This window comes from Strigops habroptila, chromosome 5 (assembly GCF_004027225.2).
Source record: "Strigops habroptila isolate Jane chromosome 5, bStrHab1.2.pri, whole genome shotgun sequence".
In the NCBI taxonomy this organism is placed as follows: Eukaryota; Metazoa; Chordata; class Aves; order Psittaciformes; family Psittacidae; genus Strigops; species Strigops habroptila.
In genome coordinates, this window is record NC_044281.2 from 60008606 (window position 1) to 60032847 (window position 24242).

Here is a 24242-nt window from a genome sequence, read left to right on the forward strand (position 1 = left end):
AGGCTTAACTGTTGGACACAATACAGTTAGCACAGATGTGAATTGAGAACCTAGTAGGAAAATAAAAGGTTAGAGAATGCTCAGATAAATCGGATTACAAAGAATTCATCCAGACTTAGTGAAATCAATGTTTGGGTACTTTGGGAACGAGCTGAAGCAGTTCTATTTTATTCTCTTTTTCCTCCTTTGTGGGTATCAGTGGAATTTCCATAAAATGGGAAAATTCCAAACCCCATTTAAAATGGGAAAAGGAAGAATGAGTGAATTTTGGACCAGTCAGCCTAACCTCAGTTTCAGGAAGATACTGAAACAAATAAACAGTGGTAAATGCTTGATAAAGGAGTTAAGAGCTAACGTGCATTTCTGAAGAACAAACAGCATTAAGTTACCTGTTTCCTCCTGTGATAGCTTATGACATGCCCTCTGGATAGGGAAAAGCCATACAGGGTAGATAACTTGATTTTGAGTACATAGGGTCTTTGGCATGTTATGACAATGCTCTAAGACACTATAACGAATGTGGTTTGGAAAAAAAATACATGAAGCAAGACTAGGATTTGTGTTTTTACTGCATTGTATTCATAGAATCATAGAATGGTTAGGGTTGGCAAGGACCTTAAGATCATCTAGTTCCAACCCATTGCATTTTAATTAGGAAACAATAGTAGGCTTTTGTTAAATAGGAGAGAACTCTTGAGTGGGATTCTTCCATGGTTTGAGCTGGGTATGGTACTAGTGCAATGTTTTCATAATAAGTTGGATGAGGAAATACGAATACCCTTATTAAATCTGCAGATAAAACCATCTGTTGGGGGGCTGTAAGTATAAAACTAGACAAGATTACAATTTGAATAATTCTGGCAAATTGAAGAAAGGGTCTGGAAAACACAGGGTAACTTTCAGTACAGACATATGCCGATTTACAGTTAGGAATAATTAAATACACAGAGAGAGGAAAAGGAATGCCTACTTCAACTACAGGAGAAGATCTGGAGGCTAAGTTGAGTATGTTTCCAGTGTCATGCTGTGTGAGAGGAGAAAGCAAGTGGTGTCTATAAACAGGATCATTTCTGTAAGATGTGGGGGTGATTCTTCTGTGCCGCTTGGCACTCGTAAGGCTTCAGTTGGAGTACTGTCCTTAGTTTTGGGTATCACATTTCAGGAAGAGTGTAGATCAATTGGAGATGGATGGAAAGCAGCAAGAAATATCAGAGGTCTAAAAAATGTGAGGAACAGTTGCAGGAATTAGTGTATAGATTGTAAGTGGTATTCTTGATTTGTTTTAAAATGGCTCTACTTCTCTGCCTTATCATTTAAGGCAATTGTTTAACCCATGACTACTCTTAGAGATCTTTCAGTAGAGTTGGAACCATCTGGATCTCACTTATGTCAGCTTTCATTTATAAACATTTCCTGGAATTTTTTTTTTTTTAAGAGGAAGAGCGCAAGAGCGAGAGCTTTAAGGACTTTGTGACTTGCAGCTGCAATTTAGGGTTTGACTGGGAAAGCTGAAGGCCCTGGGAAATAAATATTGTTGCCCTCCTGTTCTGCTTGGGGTCGGATTATAGATGTGAAAGTTCCCACTGTCAGTCTGAATTCAGCTGCACAGTGGTTACTAGAGGCAGACTCTTCCATCCAGCCACATGCTATCCCTGCTCCCTGTGCATGGCTCTGGCATTTTCTGCTGGTTCAGTTGCTTGTAGCATGCTCACTGTGGAGAAACTGGCCATAATAGTGGCAGCTTTCTCTTGAAGTACAACCTTTTTGATCTGGGTGGAGATGTAGCACCGTGAGATAGTTTTTTCCTCTACTCATGTTTACCAACAAACTGACTCTTACAGCCCTTACTAGTAAACTAGTTTTTGCATGCCACTGAGAAGTTACGCAAAATGGAGCACCCAGGTCTTCAGAATACAAAGTAAAAGCCAAACAAAACACATATTCCTTTCTGGTATTACAATTATTCTGTTTTTAAAAAAACCAAACACGCACAGTTTCCTGGTATCTGTCAGTCATGGAGGTACAGTCTAATTTAATATCCATGGATCTGTAGTACTTCAGAAGATTCTGTTTACATTTATCATGAGTCTAACTGATCTGTCTTCCTGTCTGTTTCCAATGTCCTTCCGAGTGTGTTCCAACTAATCCTGTTTCCTGATTGGTCTGAAAGTTAAGTGTGTGGAGGAAATCTGTTGTATCCACAAAGGTCATGCCAACCACAGAGAATTGGATTTTTACTAAATTACAAAAGCTTTTAAATCAGTCTTACCACAGGTGCCTTATTTTAACCTTACCCGTGGAGGGATGATATGTCCATGTAATTCTGAAAGCCTTATGTAGGAGGATTGGGTTTATCTCTTGACTGTTGTGTCTTGTTTCTTAATAGAGAAAAGGAGCAACTGAATCTGCTACGCCAAGTGGCTCAGGTAAGTTTAAGAGTTATTATTTTCATATGTTTTCTGTTGAGTATCTGTGAAGAGTCCCTCATTGATTAGACTTTGACTGGAGCTAATATTTTTATTGCGCCAACACTATTTAAGAAATTGGCTTTGTTCATTCAAAACCTGCAGGTGTTTGGCTTTGGCAGAGGAGCATAGACTTAACAAGGTAGTGTTTTTTTCAAGGCTTATGTACCACCCTGCATAGTTCCTATTTGAAAATTTCTGTATTGAACACACAGCATCCTTATTTCTCTCTACTGCTTGAGGTTATTACTTGACCTTGTGATGTGCTAAACTGTGACACAATCTGTTTTGCTGGATTGTTGCCTGTAACAGCCAAAATAAGAGTGCAGCCGGCTGCTGCCATGGCTAAAATAAACGCCTTGTAACTGATCTAATTGTTGGTACTTGATATATCAAAGTCCACACCACCTACCCTGAGGTGTGTGAAAACAGCTGTGTATCTTCTTACTTCTTGTCCCAAACCACTTGTTCCTCAGTTTTAGGCCAGCTCTGATCTGGAGAGATGACAGGTTAGACTGTAGAAATGCATTTGTCCACAAGTAAGAGTCAAGCAGAGAGCAAGCAACAGGATAACTAAAGAAAGCAAGGATTGTAGCTTAAATGGGCCAGTCCATTGGCTGCATCATCATACTCCAGTCAGGAAGTACATGAAATCCTTTTGGAATTTGTTTTTGCTTTTTCTTGTGTGTGTGTGTTTTCAACATCCTCCGTGGAGGGGAGGATGGCTTTATCTTACAGCTAAACGTCAGTGAAAGTTACCAGTATCTATCTTCCGTCTTCTAATTACTGTGTACTTGCTAGAAATTTCCTGTTACTTCAGTTATGGAGAACAGAGGAAGACTGAGTCTTCAGCAGCCAGTCATCATCCATCCAGTGATGCTAAAGAATGCCAAGAAATGCCGGGTGGAGTTTTGGTGGGGTGGGATTGGAATGGATGTAGTCCTGCTTCATTGCAGATATCCCTTCCAGACCTAGATTCTGATGGTCAGACCCTCAGCTTGGGAAGCAAGGAAATCCCCAAATCTTCCAATGAATTTCCAGGAAATCTTCAGCTCTTAAGCAGGCTCTGCATATATGCGTTCATATTGCTCCTTTATGTGTGTGAGAGTTCAAAAAGAGATGATGGACTTTCAGAATGCTTTTACCCAAATTGTAATGTACAAAGGGCTGTAATATGAGCAGCAGGCAGAGGGGCTTTTCTAAAAATTCACTGATCCCAGTGAGCTTATTTGTATGATTCAGAAAGGAGGTAGGCTCCTGGAAAAAAAGGAGGTACCTGAAAATCCATTAGTTCTACTTTTAGCATTTATACCATGGATGATTGCAGGATGCTTAGAGTCATCTTTTTGCAGATGGGAAGTACAAGGCAAGCAAGGAGATATGAGGAATGAAAGGTCCAGGCAAAGAACACATATAAGTTGAAGAAACTCCTTTAACACTGTTATATAAATTCTTTAAGGTGGAGGCAGTAAAGACTGAGGAGGTAGATATTCCCCTGCAAGAAGAGGAGAGACGTCAGATGGAGGAGATCTTAAGACTGGAGAAGGAGATTGAGAAGTTGCAGCAACAGAAGGAGGATCACATGTCTATCATCTGTGAAAACACCAGGAATGAAATCAATCGGCAGCGAGAAGAAGAGATCCAGAGGTTGGAAAAGGAGGCATCTAGGGTTGCCCAGGAGTTCTTGGAGCTGCTGGATTTTGGCAATCTGGATGAAAGTGTGCAGAACTTAGAGCGCTCACTTTCTAGTGAGGGGACACTAAACATTGACTGCAGCCTGGTGGCACCACTGGCTGAAGAAGAAGTGGATGAGGGTTTTCATGCTGATGACGAAGGACGGCCAACTTCCAGTTTGGTAGTCTTGAACCAGCATGGCACAAGAAACAGCAATAACTACTCAGAGGAAGTCGCAGACACAAGCCTTTCACTTCTCCATAGCGAAGTTGGAGAGGTAGTTCCTGCTCCAGAACAACCTGTGGAAAGATCCACTAGCCTCAAGGAGCAGAGGGCTCTATCTGACCCAGCAGAAAGCATTTACAGCACTGTCTCAGATACACAGAGGAGTAACAGTAGAGAGGTGGGAGAGCCGATTTACACTTCCCCCCCGGATGTGGAGTCTGACTATGACCATGAGGAATTTGATGGCTGTGGAGATGCAGGTAGCACCTCAGCTGAGCCTCTGAATGGTGAAGAAGGTCTGAGACACTCCCATGGTACCAGCCTGGACTCCAACCGTGGCAGCCTGGACTCGGTAAGATGCTCTCCCTTTACTTTTCCAGACATTAGTGTAACTTTGTTGGTATTTTTAACATCCTTGTCTTCTTACTCTGTGTCTGCTTGCTCTGGGTGTTATTACTAACGTATAACTCTCTCTTACATCAATAATCACCTTGAAAAAAAGGGAAGAGTCATAGGTAGGCTGAAGGCCAGAGGGCTTGTGATTGTCCAGTGTCTACTGGTACAGAAGCATGTATGTCCCTAGACTATTTTAGATTGCTTCCATCACCTTATATTAACCTAACACCCTTTAGGAAGACTGAAAGTGGGCAACTTTCTTGTTTCTTGTAGGTATGTGTTCTGCCTTAGAGAGATTTCACAGAAGTAGCCTGAGCTTTCAGTGGACAGTCACAAGAGGAAGTGGGAAGGGCTGGGGTTTGATTTGTTTCTGTCACTAAAGCTTCTCTTTTTCTAGTCCTGTTACTGTTCGGAGTGAAGGGTTTATTTTCACCTACTGTGTACTAGATAAGCTATTCTAAGGCTACAAGAAATTGCTGTGCTGATCCAGGCTAGGTCCCAGTGCACATAACCAAGACTGAACCTTTTCATTCCTACCACAGGGACAGTGACATGGTAGTCAAGCTGGGCTATTAGCCTTACACTTGGTGCATCTCAGTTTAGATCCCATACTAGGCTCTGGTCTTCCTGAGTACCCTGAAGCTAGTTGCTTAATAATGCAATGATAAGTCCCCTTATAGAACCGGATGTCAGATAAGCGCACATAAGATTGTGAGGAGTTCAGGTGTTAAGCCAAAGACAGCCATAAAATACTTCAGATAAATTATGTCTCTGAGAATAGAGCTTTGATCTACAAAATATCTTTAGAAAAGGATTGATTGATTGATATTTAAGGAATTCAGTTTACTTCCTTTGCTATTCTTTTCCAATGGCAGACTGTGACCTCTCTTAAAAAGTTGCCTGATTTATCCTGCTTGCATTTCCCTAATGTCAGCTGCCAGCCATCAGAATTTTTTATGATGTGATCTGCTTGAGTAAAGGTACCTTCTCTGTGGGCAGGTACTTACAGATCACTGTCACGTAATCTTCAAGTAATGAATCGTGTCACAGCCTAGACCAGTTTCCACCATAAGAAATGGAGGGTTTTATTGGGCTCCACAGTGAGTAAGACCCATGAAAAATCCATCTGATACTATGTCATGGCATGAGCCATAGGAGACATAACTGCAGCTGTGTCAAGATCCCATCAGTAGCTGCTGGTCCAAGAGTACTTGCTTTTTGAAACTTAATTGCAAGAGAGGGAGAATTAATGAGTGGAACAGGAATGAGACAAAAGAGTAGCACTTTTCAGGGTCACAGAGAGAGGACAGAAGGAAAACGTGAGAAGAAGCAACATGCATTTGAGGAAGGAAAAGGTCTGTCTAAAGAGCTGCCTTTATTAGTAATAAATTAATAAAGCCAATCAAATGAAGTTGTATTTAAGGTAAAGAAAATGATAGGGTAATTTGGGCTTTCGTGTGTAAAGTACATAGTTACGGTTGAGGGCCGTTATCTAGTTGGAGAACAGGGATGAGTAAATACTGTGATATTATTTCAGTAATTTAGATCTTTGGACTGTGGGCTTTGCCTTGAAACAGGAAAGTTTGTTACTGCAAGTAACTGAGTTTTCTAGCCATGTCCACTGCCAAATGTCATTTTCCTTTCTGGTATGGAAATTCCATGCTCTGGAGACTCTTGCTTTAGGCATTAATGGGTAAGCTGTCAAGCCTCTAGTTTTACTGTATTGCTTTTTTTGTAAAGGGAGTATGTGTAATTTTGCACCTTCTGATCATGTGACTTCTCTAACCTTGTTAATTTGCACCAGTCCTTCTGCAATCAGGAGAACCCAAGTAGCCTGTATTTCTTATTTTGTTTTTAGTTTCTGGAGAGTGAAGAAGAGGTGGATGTTTACATTGATACAGATGAAGAATTTTGTAATGGACGAGTCACTCTCTTCAATGGCACAGGACCACCTTATTTTCACAGCTATCTCTACATGAAAGGTAAGTGCTTTAGCCAAAACTGTGGAAGGATGGAATCCAGGAAGCCCACTTCCTTCTTCTGTTTCTCCAGAATCATCATCTTCATCTGCTCTTAATTCTCTGTTTAATCTCTTCTTTTCCCCTTCTTTTATTTAATGCAAGCAAATCAAACAACTAGGAGGCGGATGTCAGGGAATTAGACTGGTTTTCTTTGCCACTGGGACCTAATTGTGCCCACTTGGTATGGGCACTTGGTATGACTCATTCTGAGCTACAAAACTGAAGACAGTATAAAAATATTTGAGTGGTGCATATATTTCTATGTTTTGTGTTTGTTTCACTAGTTTGTTCTGTTTTTTCTCTGTCCAAACTTAAGCATAACCTTATTTCCCTCCTTCAGCTCCTTTGTTTCATGTAGGAACTGAAGTTCCTACTAAGTACCGAAGAAGCATGGTCAGAATGGAAACGTAGCCCTTGTTGCATGTCTGATGAAATCTTGCTTCCTTGCTTTTTAGGAGGTCTCATGAACCCATGGAGGCGGCGCTGGTGTGTTCTGAAGAATGAGGCCTTCATGTGGTTCCGCACCAAGCAAGAGGCACTGAAGTCGGGCTGGCTGTATAAAAAAGGTGGAGGAATGTCAACACTTTCACGCCGCAACTGGAAACGTCGTTGGTTTGTGCTTCGAGAATCCAAGCTGATGTACTTTGAGAATGATAGCGAAGAAAAGCTGAAGGGGACAATTGATATCAGAAGGGCAAAGTGAGTGAAGAAATAAATCCTTGTGATCCCCAATATTCACTCTCTAAATTAATAATGAAGTGTTCAGTGCTGCCAGTTCATCAGCCTATGTATTTCCCATAGGGCGAGGAGAATCAGAAACATAAGGGAAGGAAAAGAGAATTAGAACTTGTAGTTTTATTCTGGAGGGAGTCTGGAATTACTTGATAGTTCTTTTTCCAGTCTTGCATTTCATAATTCGGCAGAAGCTCTTTCCAAGCCATGGATGGAGCCAGAACAGGAGGGGCTAATTAAGTACATACATACCCCATGCATTCTCCCCTACCCTGACTCCATCTGTTGCCTGGCTTCTCCAGGCATTCACAGAGGTGATATGAAGCTCATAGCGGGATCTGAATTTGGCAGCATGTACTATGCTTTTTCCTGAGTCCTGGATGCTCTTTTTGCTGCCTTAGCCAATTCCTCAGTTCCTGCCATAGGAGAGAAGAGACTAGTCATCTGTTAGCATTATGTGGACCTGTAAAGTGCCAAAAAGAGTGGCACACCCCACTTTGTAAACAGCCTCTCTGTCAACCTCCCTGTTATCTCTTCTTCCATGTAATCATGTAGTCTGCTGGTGTCTTGAAGAAAATCCATTTAACACCTTAAGTTTTGCTTTTGTAGTAGATTAACAGCAGAAATCTTTATAAGGAGATTCTAAAAGCCATAATGTGCGTTGGAAGAATGTTGTATTTCTGACGGAGTTATAAGCCATCTGAACCAGTGCTTTCCCTTCTCTATGTTGAATGGTACGATGTGGAAACAAAAGTTGGCCAGATGGAATTCATGCCTGTGAAAGGTTTTCAGTTTTGTCTCTTGTGATTTGCTGTGTTCCAGGGAGATTGTGGACATTCATGAAAAGGAGAATGCCTTGGACATTGTGACAGAAGACAGAGTTTATCACATTGTTGCAGAGTCACCAGAAGATGCCAGGTACAAGAGGGAGTTCTGTTAGGTTTGTTCATTCAGTGCGAGTCTGACCCAACTATTCATGGGACAGCCTGGGAAATATAATCATTTCCCCTTTGCTGGAGAAAAGAGGGGATTCATTCATGAGTGTCATTTTATGCTTACTGGGAGGTAAGACACCTATTTTGGGGACTCCCTGTTGCAGCTTCTGAGATGGTGGTTCAGCCTATCAGTCAGTTAGAGGACTTCCACCTTCTTATATGGTTGTGAGCATGCTGAATTCAAGGGTTACTTCAGGAGACACACAAAACTTTAATATAAACTGGAACATCTAATAGCTGATTTATTTATTAAATGGAATCTTGAATCAAACAAAAAGTCTATTCATGTTGTCTGTAAATGATTGCGGGAGCAGCTGGGTTTTATCCAGGAGACAGAGAAAAGGCTGCAGCTTATCAGAGTCTGTAGTGTCATCTGATAAAATTTTCCCAGTGCAAAGCAAACAAGTGACTCATGTCCTTCCTTCTTGGCGTCCTGGCCAGGCAGTGGGGATCAGTCATTTAAGGGCAGGTTGGACCACCTATTCTGCCTATGCAAAGCCAAGTTAAGAGGTTACTGTCCATAGCTGCTCATGCCTTCCCACTTCTCCCACTTCTACCAAGGCTTCTGCTCTGTCAGCCCAGCCAGTGTAACTGCTTCGCTGATCTACTTTTTAATCTGATTCTGTGAAGTTATTTAGGGTCTGTTGTTATTTCGTTTGGATGTAGGAAGAGTATGGGGGAAGGTGTTTAGACACTAACAGAAATAGACTAAAGAACAGCCACATGAACAAGAAACAAGCAAATTCAAAGGGCAGTAGCTGAAAAAACAGTGACTGCTGAACCCAGAACTTCCACAACTGGAAGGAAAAGGAATGGGCATGCCCTAAGATAACATTGCAGAATTGCTAGGAGAAGTTTAAAACAAATGTGGCCTCTGTCAATGCCATAGCAGTCTCTGTTCTGAGGGACAAGAAAGCACCAACACTTGCACTAGCAAGATTAGCAGATCTAATAGAGTATCCAATTTGAGAATCCTCCATGGAGTCTAGATGTTTGCCGATATCATTGGAAGCTGCAGATAAGAATCTACTTGTTCTGTAACAGAGATTAGCCTCGAGATATGTCTGTAATGAGAAGCCCTTTCACAGCCAAACAATTTAACTCCGAATTAACTTATAAACCCCCCATGATTGACAGCCATATGACTTTTGAGTTTATGAGCAGATCAGAGAGACACTACTTAGAAAGGCTCCCAGCCGTCCCTAGGACTCTAGTCCAGGAAGATTCCTAACTGACCCTGACTGCTTTACAACTGCTGTATGCTCTTCTCAGTCTGCCGACATGTGCTCATGTAAAGCCATTGCCTGCTTACAGTTTCTTGAATAGCAAGTAGAAAACTGGATTTTGTGGGAGCAGCTGTCAGTGGGTTGGAGAATGTGCACAGAATTTTCATGGATAAATAGGGAGGAAGGAAGACATTAGAATCTGGTATGATCAGCCCAAGAGATGTTTTGTAGCATAGTCCTCAGGAAATTGTGAATGAAGAAATTTTCCCACTGGCAGCTCTCCAGGTTCCTTGATCATATTCTAGAACCAGTTTCACTACTCAAATCTTAACTTTGAGTCTGTTTCAATTGCCAGTGGTTGGTTTAACGTCCTGAGCCGAGTACACAGTGCTACAGCGCAGCAGCTGAGGGAAATGCAAGATGAACAGGCCAATCCAAAAAATGCTGTGGTGAGTTACTGTGCAACCAGTCTGTGGGCATGCTTAGAGCCCTCTGTATTTAACTATTTTGTGCATGTTTTTCCAGCACATGCAGTGCTGTAGTTCAGCAGCAGTGTAACAAAGTTGGACAATTATTATAAAGAAACAACAAAGATGATAGAACAAAGGGTAAGCAGTGGGGAACATGGTGGTTGTGGAGAGTGGCTCAGCTTGATCACTAATGGCTGTCTTTGGTTTGAGGGAAAGATTGGGGCTGCCTTATGCAGATAAAGTGCCTTTTGATGGGATTATGGGACTAGTCTGGGACTTCTGTCTGGGTCACAGTTACTCCAGACAGAAGATACACAGTTGGGAAGAACAATGTATTTATGTGTTTTGCCAGTACTGAGATACCAGCGAAGGTTATTTCAGACCTTCATAATACTTTTTGGAAATTTATAGCTCTTTTTCCTCCAGTCCCGTGGAGCCCTTGCACATCTCATGCTGTTTAGGGAGCAAAGATGACTCACTCGTGCCTTTCTCTCATGTTCATTTCTACTCAAGCTATTGGAATTCAGGAGAATATTTTCAGTTCCAATCCCATTCATGAAGGAGAATGTCTGTGATTTAAGATGCAAGCAAGTCCTGTTCTCTATGTCTTTCTCACTGTACAGGGAACCCTGGATGTTGGTCTCATTGACTCTGTCTGTGCCTCAGACAGTCCTGATAGGTAGGTACAGCAACCTGACCATCTCTTAGATCAGAAACTCTCTAACATATTTTTGTGGATAGGTCCAGATTTTATTTGGGGTTTGAATTTGTTTAAATTCATGAGAATTTTTCTCCACATAAACATAACTGAAGTCTAGCTTGTTTCAAGCTGTGTCATTTCACAGGCATGAAGTTCACACCACATATATTTTCTTTGAGTGAAAATGATCTCCTTTTCCTCTTAAAAGTGGAAACAGCATAATCTCAATGTCAAGAAATTATAGTCTTACCTATTACTAACACTGAACAAAAATGTCCAGCAAAAGCAGCACTTCCAGTTTTTTAACAGAGTAATTTTGTTGTAAATTTTGCGGAAACACCATTGTGGAAAATAATGGATGAACTGAGAAATCTCTACTCTTCTTGAAATCTTTGCAGTGCAACAGACCCCAGACCTTTAGTTCACAGATTGGTTAGTTTCAGAGAAGAGACATTTCATATCACTTACATTAACATTTAATTATTTCCCACAGTGTTAACAGATTCAGCCAGGGCAAAGATTCTTACTACAGTACTGAAGTAAAATGTTAGCTATTATTTACCTCTGTGGTCTGCTTTTTTGTCACACAAGTTGCCAAGACTTTGGGGTTACTAGTTTAGGAAATGCATATCTTGTTAGCAAATTTAGGATTTCATTGATCAAAATGTTTTAGCCAGTTCTCAGCATGGCTTCCTCATAGTTAATCTGTGTACCAGTGAAAAAAACCAGGCACAAATAGTAAGTTGAACAGAAATCTGTGTTTCCTTTCAAAGCTTTGAGTCTATCCTCTTGGAACTGGTCATATTTTTATTTTTCCATTTTCCTGTAGAGCATCAATTCTGTGCAGAATTGTGAATGTTCTTTTGGGAGGACACATTTGTCTGTTGCAAGAGAAGGATATCTAGGAGCAACATAATGTTTTTTCCTCTGTTTTTTCAGGATCAGCTCATACTCTTAAAAACCAGTCACAAACCCATTTTAGCTTAGGACCCTGCTGGGACCTATGTTTGCTACTGCATGCTCGGTTTTAATAACTATGAGGATAATGGCTGTACTAGCTCAGTCTAGTGGTACTAACACTAGTTCCGTGCGATTGGAGGATAGGACAAAGTCCTCTGCCTCTGAACCCAGGACGTTTTACAGCTGGTCATTAACTGATGATTAATGTTTTCTAGTCTTCAGAAATAGCTTTTGAAAGATGTTTAATTCCATTTATCTGGTCTCTGAATTCATCAGTTTGCAGACCAGCTGCACAGGAGATGCTCTGAAGTTTTTCTACACTCTTCTGTAGTTTGTATTCAGAGACTCTTTCTGCATTGTATATGGGAAGGAAGAGAACATGGCTTTGGGTGTGCTATGAGTTGAGATATTTGTATGGTTACAACCAATTTCAGTGCTTTTATTTTCTGGCAGACCAAATTCTTTTGTGATCATCACAGCAAATCGAGTGATTCACTGCAACAGCGACACCCCTGAGGAGATGCATCACTGGATCTCCCTGCTGCAGAAACCAAAAGGCGAATCTAAGGTTGATGGCCAAGAATTCCTTGTGAGAGGTAAAAGGAAATGCATGTGATTATGACACGTGAAACTAGTCTTCCATTTATGATCTGAGGGGAGATTTGATTGCAGATAATCCCATCTAACTGCTCCCCAAAACCAATCATTCTCTGCCCCTTCTCACCTTTCTGCCTGCTGCTTGTCACGTCCTGGGTTGTGCTGGCACTGACTCTTATATGATTCCCTGTCAGGTGGTTTCAAAAAGCTAAAGATGGAAAAAAATAAGTACTTCTTTATATGTTTAGTTTTTGGATGTTAGTTCTGTAGCTTGTTTCAACATGTCCAGCAAATGCCGTCAGGGAATAGGAAGGGAGCATGGCTACTGTTTAGGAGCAGCTGGCTTAGACTGACTATGACATGACACTGCAGCTTTTGTTTTCAGAAAGCTCTGGTCCTTCTGACACCTGTCATGTAGAGAGGGAGGGAGAGAGATCTTCGTGGGATTGCTGCTGTCCTCAGCCAAACAAATTAACCTGATTAGGGTGGACATAGTGAGATGGAAATAATTCTCTGAGGCTGAGCAAAAGATTTAAATTACGTCTCTAGTTAGAGCTTAGGTGGTGATGGAGGAACTGATGCATGAGTAGTGATCACACATATTACAAATATTACCCCATTTGTCTCAAATATTTTTAAATTCCCTTAGTACTTTCAGCCCATCATATGGTCTTAAAGGTATGAAGACACTCCTGATCCCATCTGTGGAAAGGAGGAGCATGAGCAAATTGCCTTACACCTTCCAGAAAGTATCTGTGATGAATAAAGGTTCAAGAGTGCTCATGGCAAGGCAGGAGGACAGGAAGAAAAGTGTCACCAGAAGTGGCATAAGCCTTCTATCCTAGTCATAAATATTTCAAGGAAATTGAATGATATAAAGCAGATTATCAAACAACAGTTTGAGTACCTTAAATTTAAAATACTTAATTGCAAGGCAACAGTTTCTTTTATCTTATATTGTTCATTAGTTAAAGAGAAAAAGGAATGCTGCTTTGCAAAGTCAGTGTATGCTCCGCACTTCATAGTAAGATGTCTGTGTGACAGTGGTGTAGCCATGAGGGCATATGTTTGGGAAGGTCTGTCTCTTTATCTTTTCTTTTTATAGAACCTCTGGGCTCAGTCCCACATTCTTTGAACTTTTGCCTTGTGGATGGACATTACTTTTTACAGCTCTGAATAGAAAATTGTCTTTTTGACAGCTTTCACAACTCAGACTGGCATGTTTTCTTTTATAGTATTGAATGTAAAATGAGAGAAGATTTATTTTTCCTGACCATGGGAGGAAGAGATGCATGTATCACCAAATCTCTTTCATTGAGGTTTGGATAAGCATTCGGTGTCTCTTTGGAGAAATTAATTGTAAAGTATTTATTCACATGTTTGTGAAGGAAGCATTCTCAATAGAGGATGCCCTCATGGTGATGGCAAACTAAACCACAGATCATTAACAAAAAAATACATAGAGCTGAAGGATGGAACAGCTCAGTGAAAAATTCTGGGCCGCTTTCTTACAGAGACTGTACAGAATACTGCTATAGCCAGTAAAGCATAGTAAAGCAGAGCTGGTAGGTCCCAGCATGAACCTTTTGCAGAGGGGTGGAATTCTTGTCCCAGGGTTAGAGAGCCACCAGGCAAGAGACAGGATTGCTGTGGTGGTAAAACCATTGACACATTTGTATTCTTGTGCTAGGCTGGCTTCATAAAGAGGTTCAGAGCAACAACAAGATGTCCTCTCTGAAGATGAAGAAGCGCTGGTTTGTTCTGACAAATACTGCCCTTGACTACTACAAGTCTTCTGAGCGCACAGCTGCCAAGCTTGGCACACTTGTGCTCAATAGCCTCTGCTCTGTAGTGCAGCCTGATGAGAGGGTCTTCAAAGACACAGGTAAGAGGAAGAAAGAGGTAATAAGCAGACTTTCCATAAGTGGAGTTGCCTGAAGAGGGGATAGTGCAGGAATGTAGTGGTGTGTCATGTTGAGAAGGTGGTCTTGATGTTATCTGAGACTTTGTGTCTGGCTTCAAACATCTTTCCTCAGAGAAACTGTAAGAGACTTGCAAATGGCCAGAGAGTAGTGTGCAAGTGACAGTAAGTCCCTCATACCTGATGGAGTTATACAGTGCTGATGTTTTTTCACTGAGTAGTGTCACTGTTTATCTAAGTGTTTCCCATATCGGGAAAGGGGCATGAGTTCTTGTAGTTGACACTGTAATTATCAGAACATCTCTATAAATAACTGTCGCTTTGTAGCATGACCTACATTTGTCTCTGGGGTTGATGTTACTCTCTTAAATAACAACAGTGGCATACACTAAGTCTTTTCTGTAGCATCACTTAACTCATTAGAAACAAAAGATTACAAGGGCCTATGTTTTGCTTTCTGTGTTTGCAGTGTGACACAGTTCTGGGAAGGCAGGATCTGGCATGATCCTCCATGGCTTGCCTTATGAGTTCAGGAGTGAACTCAGGTTTATGGGGCAACGGGTGAATCACCCTGACAAAGAAGATGAGCTTTAGAACAAGACTTGAAATACTGGACATTTGAGTAGTGGAGTTACTTGGGGTATTTTTAAAAAGGGCTGGAAGCTGGAAGTGTTTAGTAAAGTGAGATGAGAGGAAATTTCTTCCGCTTACAACAAATAGTCCATGTTTTTGATCTCAACAAATGTCTAGGGCTGCTTTTAGCAGAGGGAATTGTCATCTCTCAGTTTATGTCAAATACGTTATTTTTAAAAGCTATGAGAATTCACTTGGCAATCTGACTGGGTGCTGTGTGTAGAGTGGTCATTTTCTGAGTGATGAATAGCACAGTGTAGCCCAAATGCTGTCTGTGAAAGTGAGCTGCCTGGTTGGCAGGGAAGTATTAATGTTATACTGCAAGATACTTGTATCTTGGAAAGCTGTCTTTGTACCATAATTTGGATTAGGACCTTCCTGCTAATAAGTATGTTTTGGGAATGGGGACATTAATGTCTATCTAGTCAATTTTAACTAGACAGATCATATGTTGCTATCAAAGCAGCTATCTGACACATGCTACAAACAGGAGGAGAATCACAGAATTATTTAGGTTGGAAAAGACCTTTAAGATCATCGAGTCCAACCATTAACCTAGCACTGCCAAGCCCATCACTAAACCATGTCGCTAAGCACCACGTCTTTTAAATACTTCCAGGGATGGTGACTGCATCACTTCCCTGGGCAGCCTGTTCCAGTGATTCACAACCCTTTTGGTGAAGAAATTTTTCACAATATCCAAACTAAACCTTCCTTGGTGCAACTTGAGGCCTTTTCCTCAAGTCCTATTGCTTGTTACTTGGGAGAAGAAGCCGACCCCCACCTCGCTACAAGCTCCTTTTAGAAGTTCTGCCCTGAGCCTCCTTTTCTCTAGGCTGAACATCCTCAATTTCCTCACCCACTGCTCATAAGACTTTTTCTCTTCACCAGCTTCATTGCTGTTCTTTGGATACACTCCAGCACCTCAGTGTCTTTCTTATAGTGAGGGGCCCAAACCTGAATGCAGTATTCTGAGGTGTGGCGTCACCAGTGCCAAATACTGGGGGACAATCGCTTCCCTAGTCCTGCTGGCCACACTATTTCTCATACAAGCCAGGATGCTATTTGCCTTCTTGGCCATGTGGGCACACTGCTGGCTCATGTTCAGCTGGCTGTTGAACAACACCCCAAGGTCCTTTTCCGTGGGGCAGCTTTCCAGCCATTCTTCCCCAAGCCTGTAGCATTACATGGGATTGTTGTGACCCAAGTGCAGGACCCAGCACTTTGCCTTGTTGAACCTCATACAGTTGGCCCATTGATCCAGCCTGTCCAGATACCTCTGCAGTGCCTTCCTACCCTCCAGCAGCTCAACACTCCTGCTGAACTTGGCATTGTCTACAAACTTACTGAGGGTGCACTAAATACCCTTGTCCAGATCATTGATAAAGATATTAAACAGAACTGGCCCCAGTACTGAGCCCTGGGGAACACTACTTGTGACCAGCCACCAACTGGGTTTAACTCCGTTCATCACCACTCTTTGGGCCCAGCCATCCAGCCAGTCTTTTACCCTGTGAAAAGTACACCCATCCAAGGCATGAACAGTCAATTTCTTCAAGAGAGTGCTGTGGGAAATGATGTCAAAGGCTTTACTAAAGTCTAGGTAGACAACATCCACATCCTTTCCCTCATCCACTAAGTGGGTCACCTTGTCATAGAAGGAGATCAGGTTAGTCAAGCAGGTCCTGCCTTTCATAAACCCACGCCGATTGGGCCTGATTGCCTGGTTGCCCTCTACATGCTACGTGATAGGGCTCACGATGATCTGCTCCATAACCTTTCCCAGCACCAAGGGCAGACTGACAGGCCTGTAGTTCCCCGGATCCTCCTTATTGTAGATGGGTGTCACGTGCTAACCTCCAGTCAACTACATAACATGGAAGCAAGTTTTACCTTCCATCTTCTTTGTTTCTCTACAGGCTATTGGAACATCATTGTCCATGGGCGAAAGCACTCCTACAGACTGTACACGAAGCTGTTGAATGAAGCTATGCGCTGGGCTTCTGCCATTCAAGGCGTCATTGACAGCAAAGTTCCCATCGAAACACCTACACAGCAACTCATTCGTGACATCAGGGTAGGCGGCATTATGCTAATTCCCAAGTGAGTTGGGAGCAGCCAGATCACCACTGGCCTTACCCAGTCATTGCTGAGAATGTGGCAAGAAACAGGGTTGCTGTCTTGGGGGGGGGCGTGGGGAGTGGAGAAACCTAAATGACTGTGCAACTAAATAATCAAATCTTACATTAATTTTACTTTGAATTAGCATGTTAACTGATCTGTGTAAGTTCAGGCTACAACTGTGTGCAATTATAAATTGCAAATCCCTGCTTCATCCTTTCCTCTCCTAAACATCCTCTGGACACGAATATAAAAATTTCCATTCATACCAGCCATGTGACTTTGCTGTACCCTGAAGTCGTCTTTGTACCTTAGGCTCGTGTGGTTAAATAGCAGAGTAAAAGGGCGGAAAGAAAACATCCTTCAAAATAGCAGAAATTGTGCCACTGTAGCAGGAGTAATTATTGAAAAGGCTTCTTTCCAGAAACTGTGGCAAATTAAATGTAGAATCATATTATAAGACATACCAAAGCATATTTCAAAAGAAACATATATGTAAACATATGCATTGTGATGAGGTCTAAAGTAGATGCAATTAGATAGTAACTATTTGGGAATAAAGAGCTGGGAGTGATCATGGAGAATCTTGGAAAATTTCAGCTTGGGGTTCATGGGCAAATGGAATGTTCAGTATTATTAGGGAAGAAATATAGGACGAAATGTGGAAGAAGGTGATGCCAATGTATATGATAGTGACAGGCCCAGATTTTTAACAACATGCAGTTTGGTTGTCCATTCTGTAAACACATGGAATACAACCAGACAAATTCAGGGAGGACAGGCTCGTTATTTCATACTAAACGTAGTGAACCTGTGATCAAAGAGTCTATTAACCATTTACTGTTGAAAGCTTGAAGGTTATACCAGGAAGGAATCATGTCATACATGCCTGTTATATACCTGCATTAGGTATCAGCCACAAGCCACGTTTGAAGTGAGGATCCTGTGCTTGGTATGACCCAGTGTGGCTATTCTTACATTTAATTTTCAGCAGTAATGTACAGAGTAATTTTTATATGTGAATTATGCTCCTAGTCCCTCCATGGACCTCCAGAAACTTAGATAAAGTGGTTGAGCTTTGACATCCTGCAAAGGTCTATCCCCATTTAAGGATCATTATAATCCTCCTGGTTTTTTTTTTCTATTCCCCTTCCTCCCACCTCAGGAAAACAGCACAAACTTTGAAGTAGTGGAACAGACATATAGGAGGAACCCAATCTTGCGATACACCCAGCACCCGTTGCATTCCCCATTGCTCCCACTACCATATGGAGATGTTAGTGTCAACTGTAAGTATTTTACCCATGTGACAGAGTCTGCTCACATTTTGAGGGTGTGTGGAGCCTGAGCACCACGAAAGTGGTCTGTGAGTGCTCTCTATGCAGGTGAAGTCCATTTGGGGTTCTGAGCCCACAGGGTTCAGAGAAGGAGCAGGTCATTTCACAACCCAGAATGTATTCTGTGTCCACTGCCTTGGATCTTAGGAACATTGAATCTTAAAGAAAATGGGGGCAGATAGTTTATCATCTATCTGGAGGATGTGCAGCCTGTCATCCTTTAGCTGCAACTGCATATAGCTCCAGTGGAAATCCTGCAAGAGGATTACATTATGCAACCGGCAGTGGGCTATTATTCATACAGAAGCTGCAGTAAAACCAGACGAAATGAATCCTTTCTTCACATGCTTCAGGAACATGAAAGAGCTAGACTGTTTGATAGACCACCAGTAAACTGAAGTGATTTGCTGATGATTCCAGACTGTTTGGCAATACTAAAACTGCTGCTGCTGAAGACCTATAGAAGAATCTCTAACACAGAATGACTGGGCCACAAAATCTTTTCAGAAATTTATTTCAATCTGGATATGCAAAGAAATGTATATGGGAAAAACAGTTTGCCGCATGGGTAGTGATCTAGTTCTGCTTAGGAAAGTGAACAGAAATTTACATAGCTTTATGAAAATGTCAAGTCTTGTGCTAAGCACAGAAACACAACAGCTAATGCAAGGTTTTGAAAGCTTAGAAAAGGAAAAAGTCTCTGTGCGGCTTTACTGATGTATCATGCACCTGCATCTTGAATACAGGATTCAGTTTGGCCTTTCAGATGTTAACATAGATACAGGAGAAGTGAAAACCTACCCAGAGATGACTAAAGGTATAGAAAGACTTGCCTACAGTTAAGAGACTAAATAGAGCAGTACTCTCCAGCCTCAAAAAGAAGCTTTTAGGACTAGGGGACTGTCATGAAGAAAGTGAAAGGGAAGTAACTGCTCACTGTCTCTCATGATACAAGGATCAAATTAAGTGGCAGATTAAAAGCACAGAAAAAACGAATTTTGGAATACAGAAAAATTACAGAGCAAATACACTGTGGAGCTTGCTACAGGGCTGTGTATTGGTACTGTACAATTAATGCATGGCCATTGGGGAAGCAATGGCTGTATAGGAGATTCAGAAGGACCTACAGCCCCAGAGTTGTGCAGAGGATGCAAGCCTGCAGCAGTATGGTAGTATCACATACTTCTGAGCAATTCAAAGCAGACATTCAGGTGCTTAAGAAACTTAAGCAGATTTGGAGTAGGCATTTTAATTCTAAACAATAGGTAAAAGCTGAATCAGTGGTACAGCAATTTGCCAAAATTCTGTGTTGGCTTCAGGGCAAAACAGAGAATATTGGAAGTACACAAGCCAGGCTTTGGTGTCTGTACTCAGGCACGTAACTGCATTAGTGACCCTCTGTTCTACAGCTGCTCTCAGGTGAGGAGACAGTTTACAAAGAGTTGACTTTCTGCCACCCCTTCACCTGTGTCTGCAGATGAAGCGCCAAAAGCTGTCTCTTGGCACCTCATCTGCAGACACTGAAGCCTGACTAGATTTCAATGCTAGTTTCCCTTAAAAACATTACTTTGCTTTTCTGCACAGTATATAAAAAAATGAATTTGCAGTGGTGGCAAGTCAGATGTTGGCAAATGCTAATTAAATCTGCATTTGTGCATTTAAAGGGGAAATATTAATCAATTTTAAGTATAAATTTAAGTTCAGGAGATGAGCTAATGCTCAGCTCACTTCTCTTCTGTGACAGACTAGTACAGTTGCTTGTGGTGTTGCTGGGCCAGCAGAATGTAATGCTCACTTCTTGTCACCTTTGCGATTGTTCCCCAGTGCAACAAGAGAAGGGTTACAGCAGCTTACAGGATGAAGCAGTGAAGATCTTTAACTCCCTTCAGGAAATTGAGACAGTGTCTGACCCCATACCCATTATCCAAGGCATTCTGCAGACCTGCCATGATTTAAAGCCCCTTCGTGATGAAGTGTACTGTCAGCTTATCAAACAAACTAACCACATGCCGCATCCCAACAGTACTGGGAACCTGCACCACTGGCAGCTGATGTCATGTATGAGCTGTACTTTTCTGCCTAGTAGAGGGATCCTGCGCTACCTCAAGTTCCACCTTAGAAGGTAAACATTCTTTTTATTTGCAGCCTGTTACCCTTCTCTCTGCCAGTCTTCCACTGACTGTTGTAGTTCTCTGTCTTACCCTCCTCCTGTGCAAACATCTTCCTGTGGCGTTGCAGCCTCCTACCTTTTGCACAATTTTTGCTACCAGTTGTTCTGTTGTATTCAAATGTATTGCCAGCCATTGTATCGAAAGGATGTGGAAAGTAAGGCTAACCAAACAGAATACCGTGAGACTATGTTAAAGTGGATTTACAGCTGATGACCTACTGCTTATTAATGTGCATGTAAACATTCTCAACCTGCAGGAAAGGTGAGGACTGTACTTTCATATACATTGAAGTATGTACTACCTTGCAGCTGACACAGGCAAAATATATACTGTGGAGTAGTAGATATACTGTAAATCCAATTTATAATTTTTCAGTATTTATGTGCTTAACTAAGCGTATACTGCTACAATTTGTATTTCTAACCCACTTAAACTTCCAATTTTCATGAACTAAATAATTCACATTTCTTTCCAATTCCTCTTCAACATCTAATGCAGCTTTCCAAGTAGTCTGCACTGGGGCTGAGCTGCAGCCATGTAGTCTCACTCCATTCATTAATGACAAGAAAGATAAATATAATCTATTTAATTCCTTCCAAGCCAGGAAGGAGTGTGGTGAAATTTGTGCTAGTACACTAAATAGCTACACCCAGGGCCTGGTTCTAAGACATGCTGAGGAATACTCCATGTCACCATTTCATGGTTTTATCACTAGAGTTGCAGATAATGTTATACTTAAAACTGCTGGCCTTGGAGGGAAGAGAACTGTGTACAAGCATCTACTTTCTATCTTCTTGATTCAGAAAAAAACTGCAGAAGTGGCTCAAGCACAGCCAGCAAATTAAAAAACACGAGTAAATGAAAAAAATTTTACATTCAATTTCATAGTTTTTAACCTCAATTTTGTAAATTGAGATGGTCAATCCTATTATCTTCAGCTGGTACTAAACTCCTGAATGTTTGAACTGCTTATTTCATACGTTGCTGAGAAATGCCACTGAAGTGACCTTGAAATGACTAGTAAAAGCAGGTTTTATGGTTTAGGAAATAAGGGAGCTCATTCTTCCTGTGGTTGCACTTAACATCACTATCTCCACTGAACTCTTTACATACAGTAGTCCAAATTATATGGTAATGTGTTATATGGTAGTTCTGCTTCACTGTGTAATGGGTTCTTTTGCTTCTCTTTACAATTAGGGTAAGAGACCTCTTTCCAGGCTCAGAAATAGACAGGTATGCACAATTCATAAGTGATTCCCTGAAGAGGACGAAGACGAGGGAGTTTGTGCCCTCCCAGGAGGAAATACAGGCTCTTCTCACCCGTGAAGAAATGACCACAACAGTGTACTGCCATGGCGGTGGCTCCTGTAAAATAACCATCAATTCCCACACGAGTGCTGGGGAGGTATGTAAGCACATCTCTCTGTCTGGATACTGGCTTTGTGGAAGGGACTCCCTTTTCCCATTCAACTCCAATTTCTTGTTACTTTTTTTTTTAAGTACAATTTTTTTTCTCTGTATCCACAAAGTCTGTAGGGAAAGCTCAGCTTATTCTGCAGGTTCAGAATTAGGCAAGGCCTATGCCCAGGTTGTAGAATATCACTTCACAATTGTGTTGCAAAATCTAAACACTTTTGGTGTTCTGGCCATTGGAAAGGTAATAATTCTGAAGACTTGCTAAAACACAGTTTTCTAGACAAGCTGAAATTCCAGTTCATAATGTAATCATTCTGGAAGGGATACTGTAACTGTAACTTAATCATTGGCAGGTCAGAAGCAAGATTCCAGATTATAGTAGCCATGTCTGAAAACATTAGTGCTAAACAGATGTAAAAATAGTAGTAAAGAGTGGAGCTGTTATTAGAAGAAACTGAGAATGTCATCATGACATCTAAATCGCTTATGTGTCTGTACCTTGTACAGAGTTCGAACTCCCCCATGTTCAAAAGGGTAGAAGAGATAGAAAAGGTTCAGAGAAGAACAGCGAGGATGATTGTATACAAGTAATGACTTCCTTGAAGGGAATGATTTTTTAGGTTTAGAATTCTTTAATCTGAAAATGAGATAACTAAGGGAGAAATGTGATGGAGGTTTATGAAATTTTGAGCGTCCTGAAGAGGTACCGATTCTTCTTGTGAAAGTGTGTGTAATACCTACTCTGTGATCTGTCTCTCTCCAATTTTGCAGGTGGTTGAAAAGCTGATCCGAGGTTTAGCAATGGAAGACAGTCGTAACATGTTTGCACTCTTTGAACATAATCAGCAGGTGGACCGTGCTGTTGAGAGTCGGGTGATTGTGGCTGATATCTTGGCCAAGTTTGAGAGGTAGAATAATGTTTCATAAAACCTTTAACTCCTAGTTGAATGTTACACTGGGTTAAGTGGTAGTATAGTGTGGCAGTTTTATGCAAAGCAGCTGCAGTGATTCAACCATTCACTCTGGTTTGAACTTCCTGATAAGGTTTAAGTGCTCTTTCTGACTGTGAGGAAAACCGTGTAAAGTAGCAGAGTAAAGAAGCATTCTTTACTAGGGCAAAATCAGTAGTGCCTTTATCAAAGAATAATGGTTTGCTAGCAGAGCTCAGGGAAAGTTTGCTTAAGTCTGATAACAAACTTGCCAAATTATATCATAAAAGCTATATCAGAAGAGAGAGCAAAGATTTGGACATAGAAACACAACTCTGATTTCTTACTGTGGGCTGTGATTTTGTGGCTGGGCATACAAAAAAAGCAATAAATAATGCAATAAACTGTCAGTGCCATTATCTATTTTACAGCAGTTCTGAAGACAAAAATAAAATTGTTTCAAATAGTGGCAAGGTTGATGTTTTTCACAGTCACAAGATTACAGGATCTGATCGAAACTGTATCTTGAAAATGGGGACTACTTTGTGTCCTGCCCCAAGTCTTGCATTTATTGATCTAAAAAATTTTTCGATCAAGTGTATTTGATAAGAACTTTGGGTCCTTCTGAATCAAAATTTCCTGTGACTCAGAGGAAAAAATGGAAGTTACCAGCAAAGTCTGCTGCACTGAGATTGTCCTGCTAAATTAGGTAGTTTCGTATCCTCTCTGTTTTAGAAATCCAGGTATATCTTCATGTTGTGAGTTGCACTGTGGACATCCCAGTACTGTGGAGCTCCTGGTTACGGATTTGTTCTCCTCTCATTCTCTTTCCAATCTTACAGACTTGCTGGGTCTGAAGAAGAAGAGGAGGAAGGACAGTGGCAGCTGTATTTTAAGCTTTATTGCTTCTTAGATATTGAGAATGTTCCCAAAGATGGGGTGGAGTTTGCCTTCATGTTTGAGCAGGTAAGCTTGGCTCTGGGAGAATGATTTAATTTCCAGGGTGGCAGAAGCACACAAGAGTATACAAAAAACTGGCTTACCTTTGCATTAGAAGTGGGAATGCTGGTTGGAACAGAAGAACTTAATGTGTTTAATTTTTGCCTGGAATCTACCAAGCAGATATACTGTGAAGTTCTCTACGGAATAGGAGTATTAGGACAAAAGCAAGAAAAATGAACAAGGTCTAAAAAAACCCTTGAAAACCTATGATGATAAAATGCTTTTAAAATTTGTCTTTAATTTTGAAAGAT

General features: G+C 41.3%; 1 protein-coding gene across 3 annotated transcripts in view; it reads left to right on the forward strand.

The window, feature by feature from the left end:
- LOC115608793 (unconventional myosin-X-like) overlaps nucleotides 1-24242 on the forward strand; it is a 94430-nt gene that overhangs the window by 64584 nt on the left and 5604 nt on the right. For all 3 annotated transcript variants that reach the window (XM_030488118.1, XM_030488119.1, XM_030488120.1), the window contains exons 24-38: nucleotides 2387-2426; nucleotides 3925-4716; nucleotides 6619-6742; nucleotides 7237-7480; nucleotides 8336-8431; nucleotides 10090-10183; nucleotides 10828-10883; nucleotides 12318-12460; nucleotides 14152-14346; nucleotides 16935-17092; nucleotides 18302-18425; nucleotides 20298-20595; nucleotides 21842-22049; nucleotides 22832-22968; nucleotides 23832-23955. In XM_030488118.1, coding sequence (XP_030343978.1) covers nucleotides 2387-2426; nucleotides 3925-4716; nucleotides 6619-6742; nucleotides 7237-7480; nucleotides 8336-8431; nucleotides 10090-10183; nucleotides 10828-10883; nucleotides 12318-12460; nucleotides 14152-14346; nucleotides 16935-17092; nucleotides 18302-18425; nucleotides 20298-20595; nucleotides 21842-22049; nucleotides 22832-22968; nucleotides 23832-23955 — 2833 coding nt within the window. The remainder of the gene's footprint in view (nucleotides 1-2386; nucleotides 2427-3924; nucleotides 4717-6618; nucleotides 6743-7236; nucleotides 7481-8335; nucleotides 8432-10089; nucleotides 10184-10827; nucleotides 10884-12317; nucleotides 12461-14151; nucleotides 14347-16934; nucleotides 17093-18301; nucleotides 18426-20297; nucleotides 20596-21841; nucleotides 22050-22831; nucleotides 22969-23831; nucleotides 23956-24242) is intronic.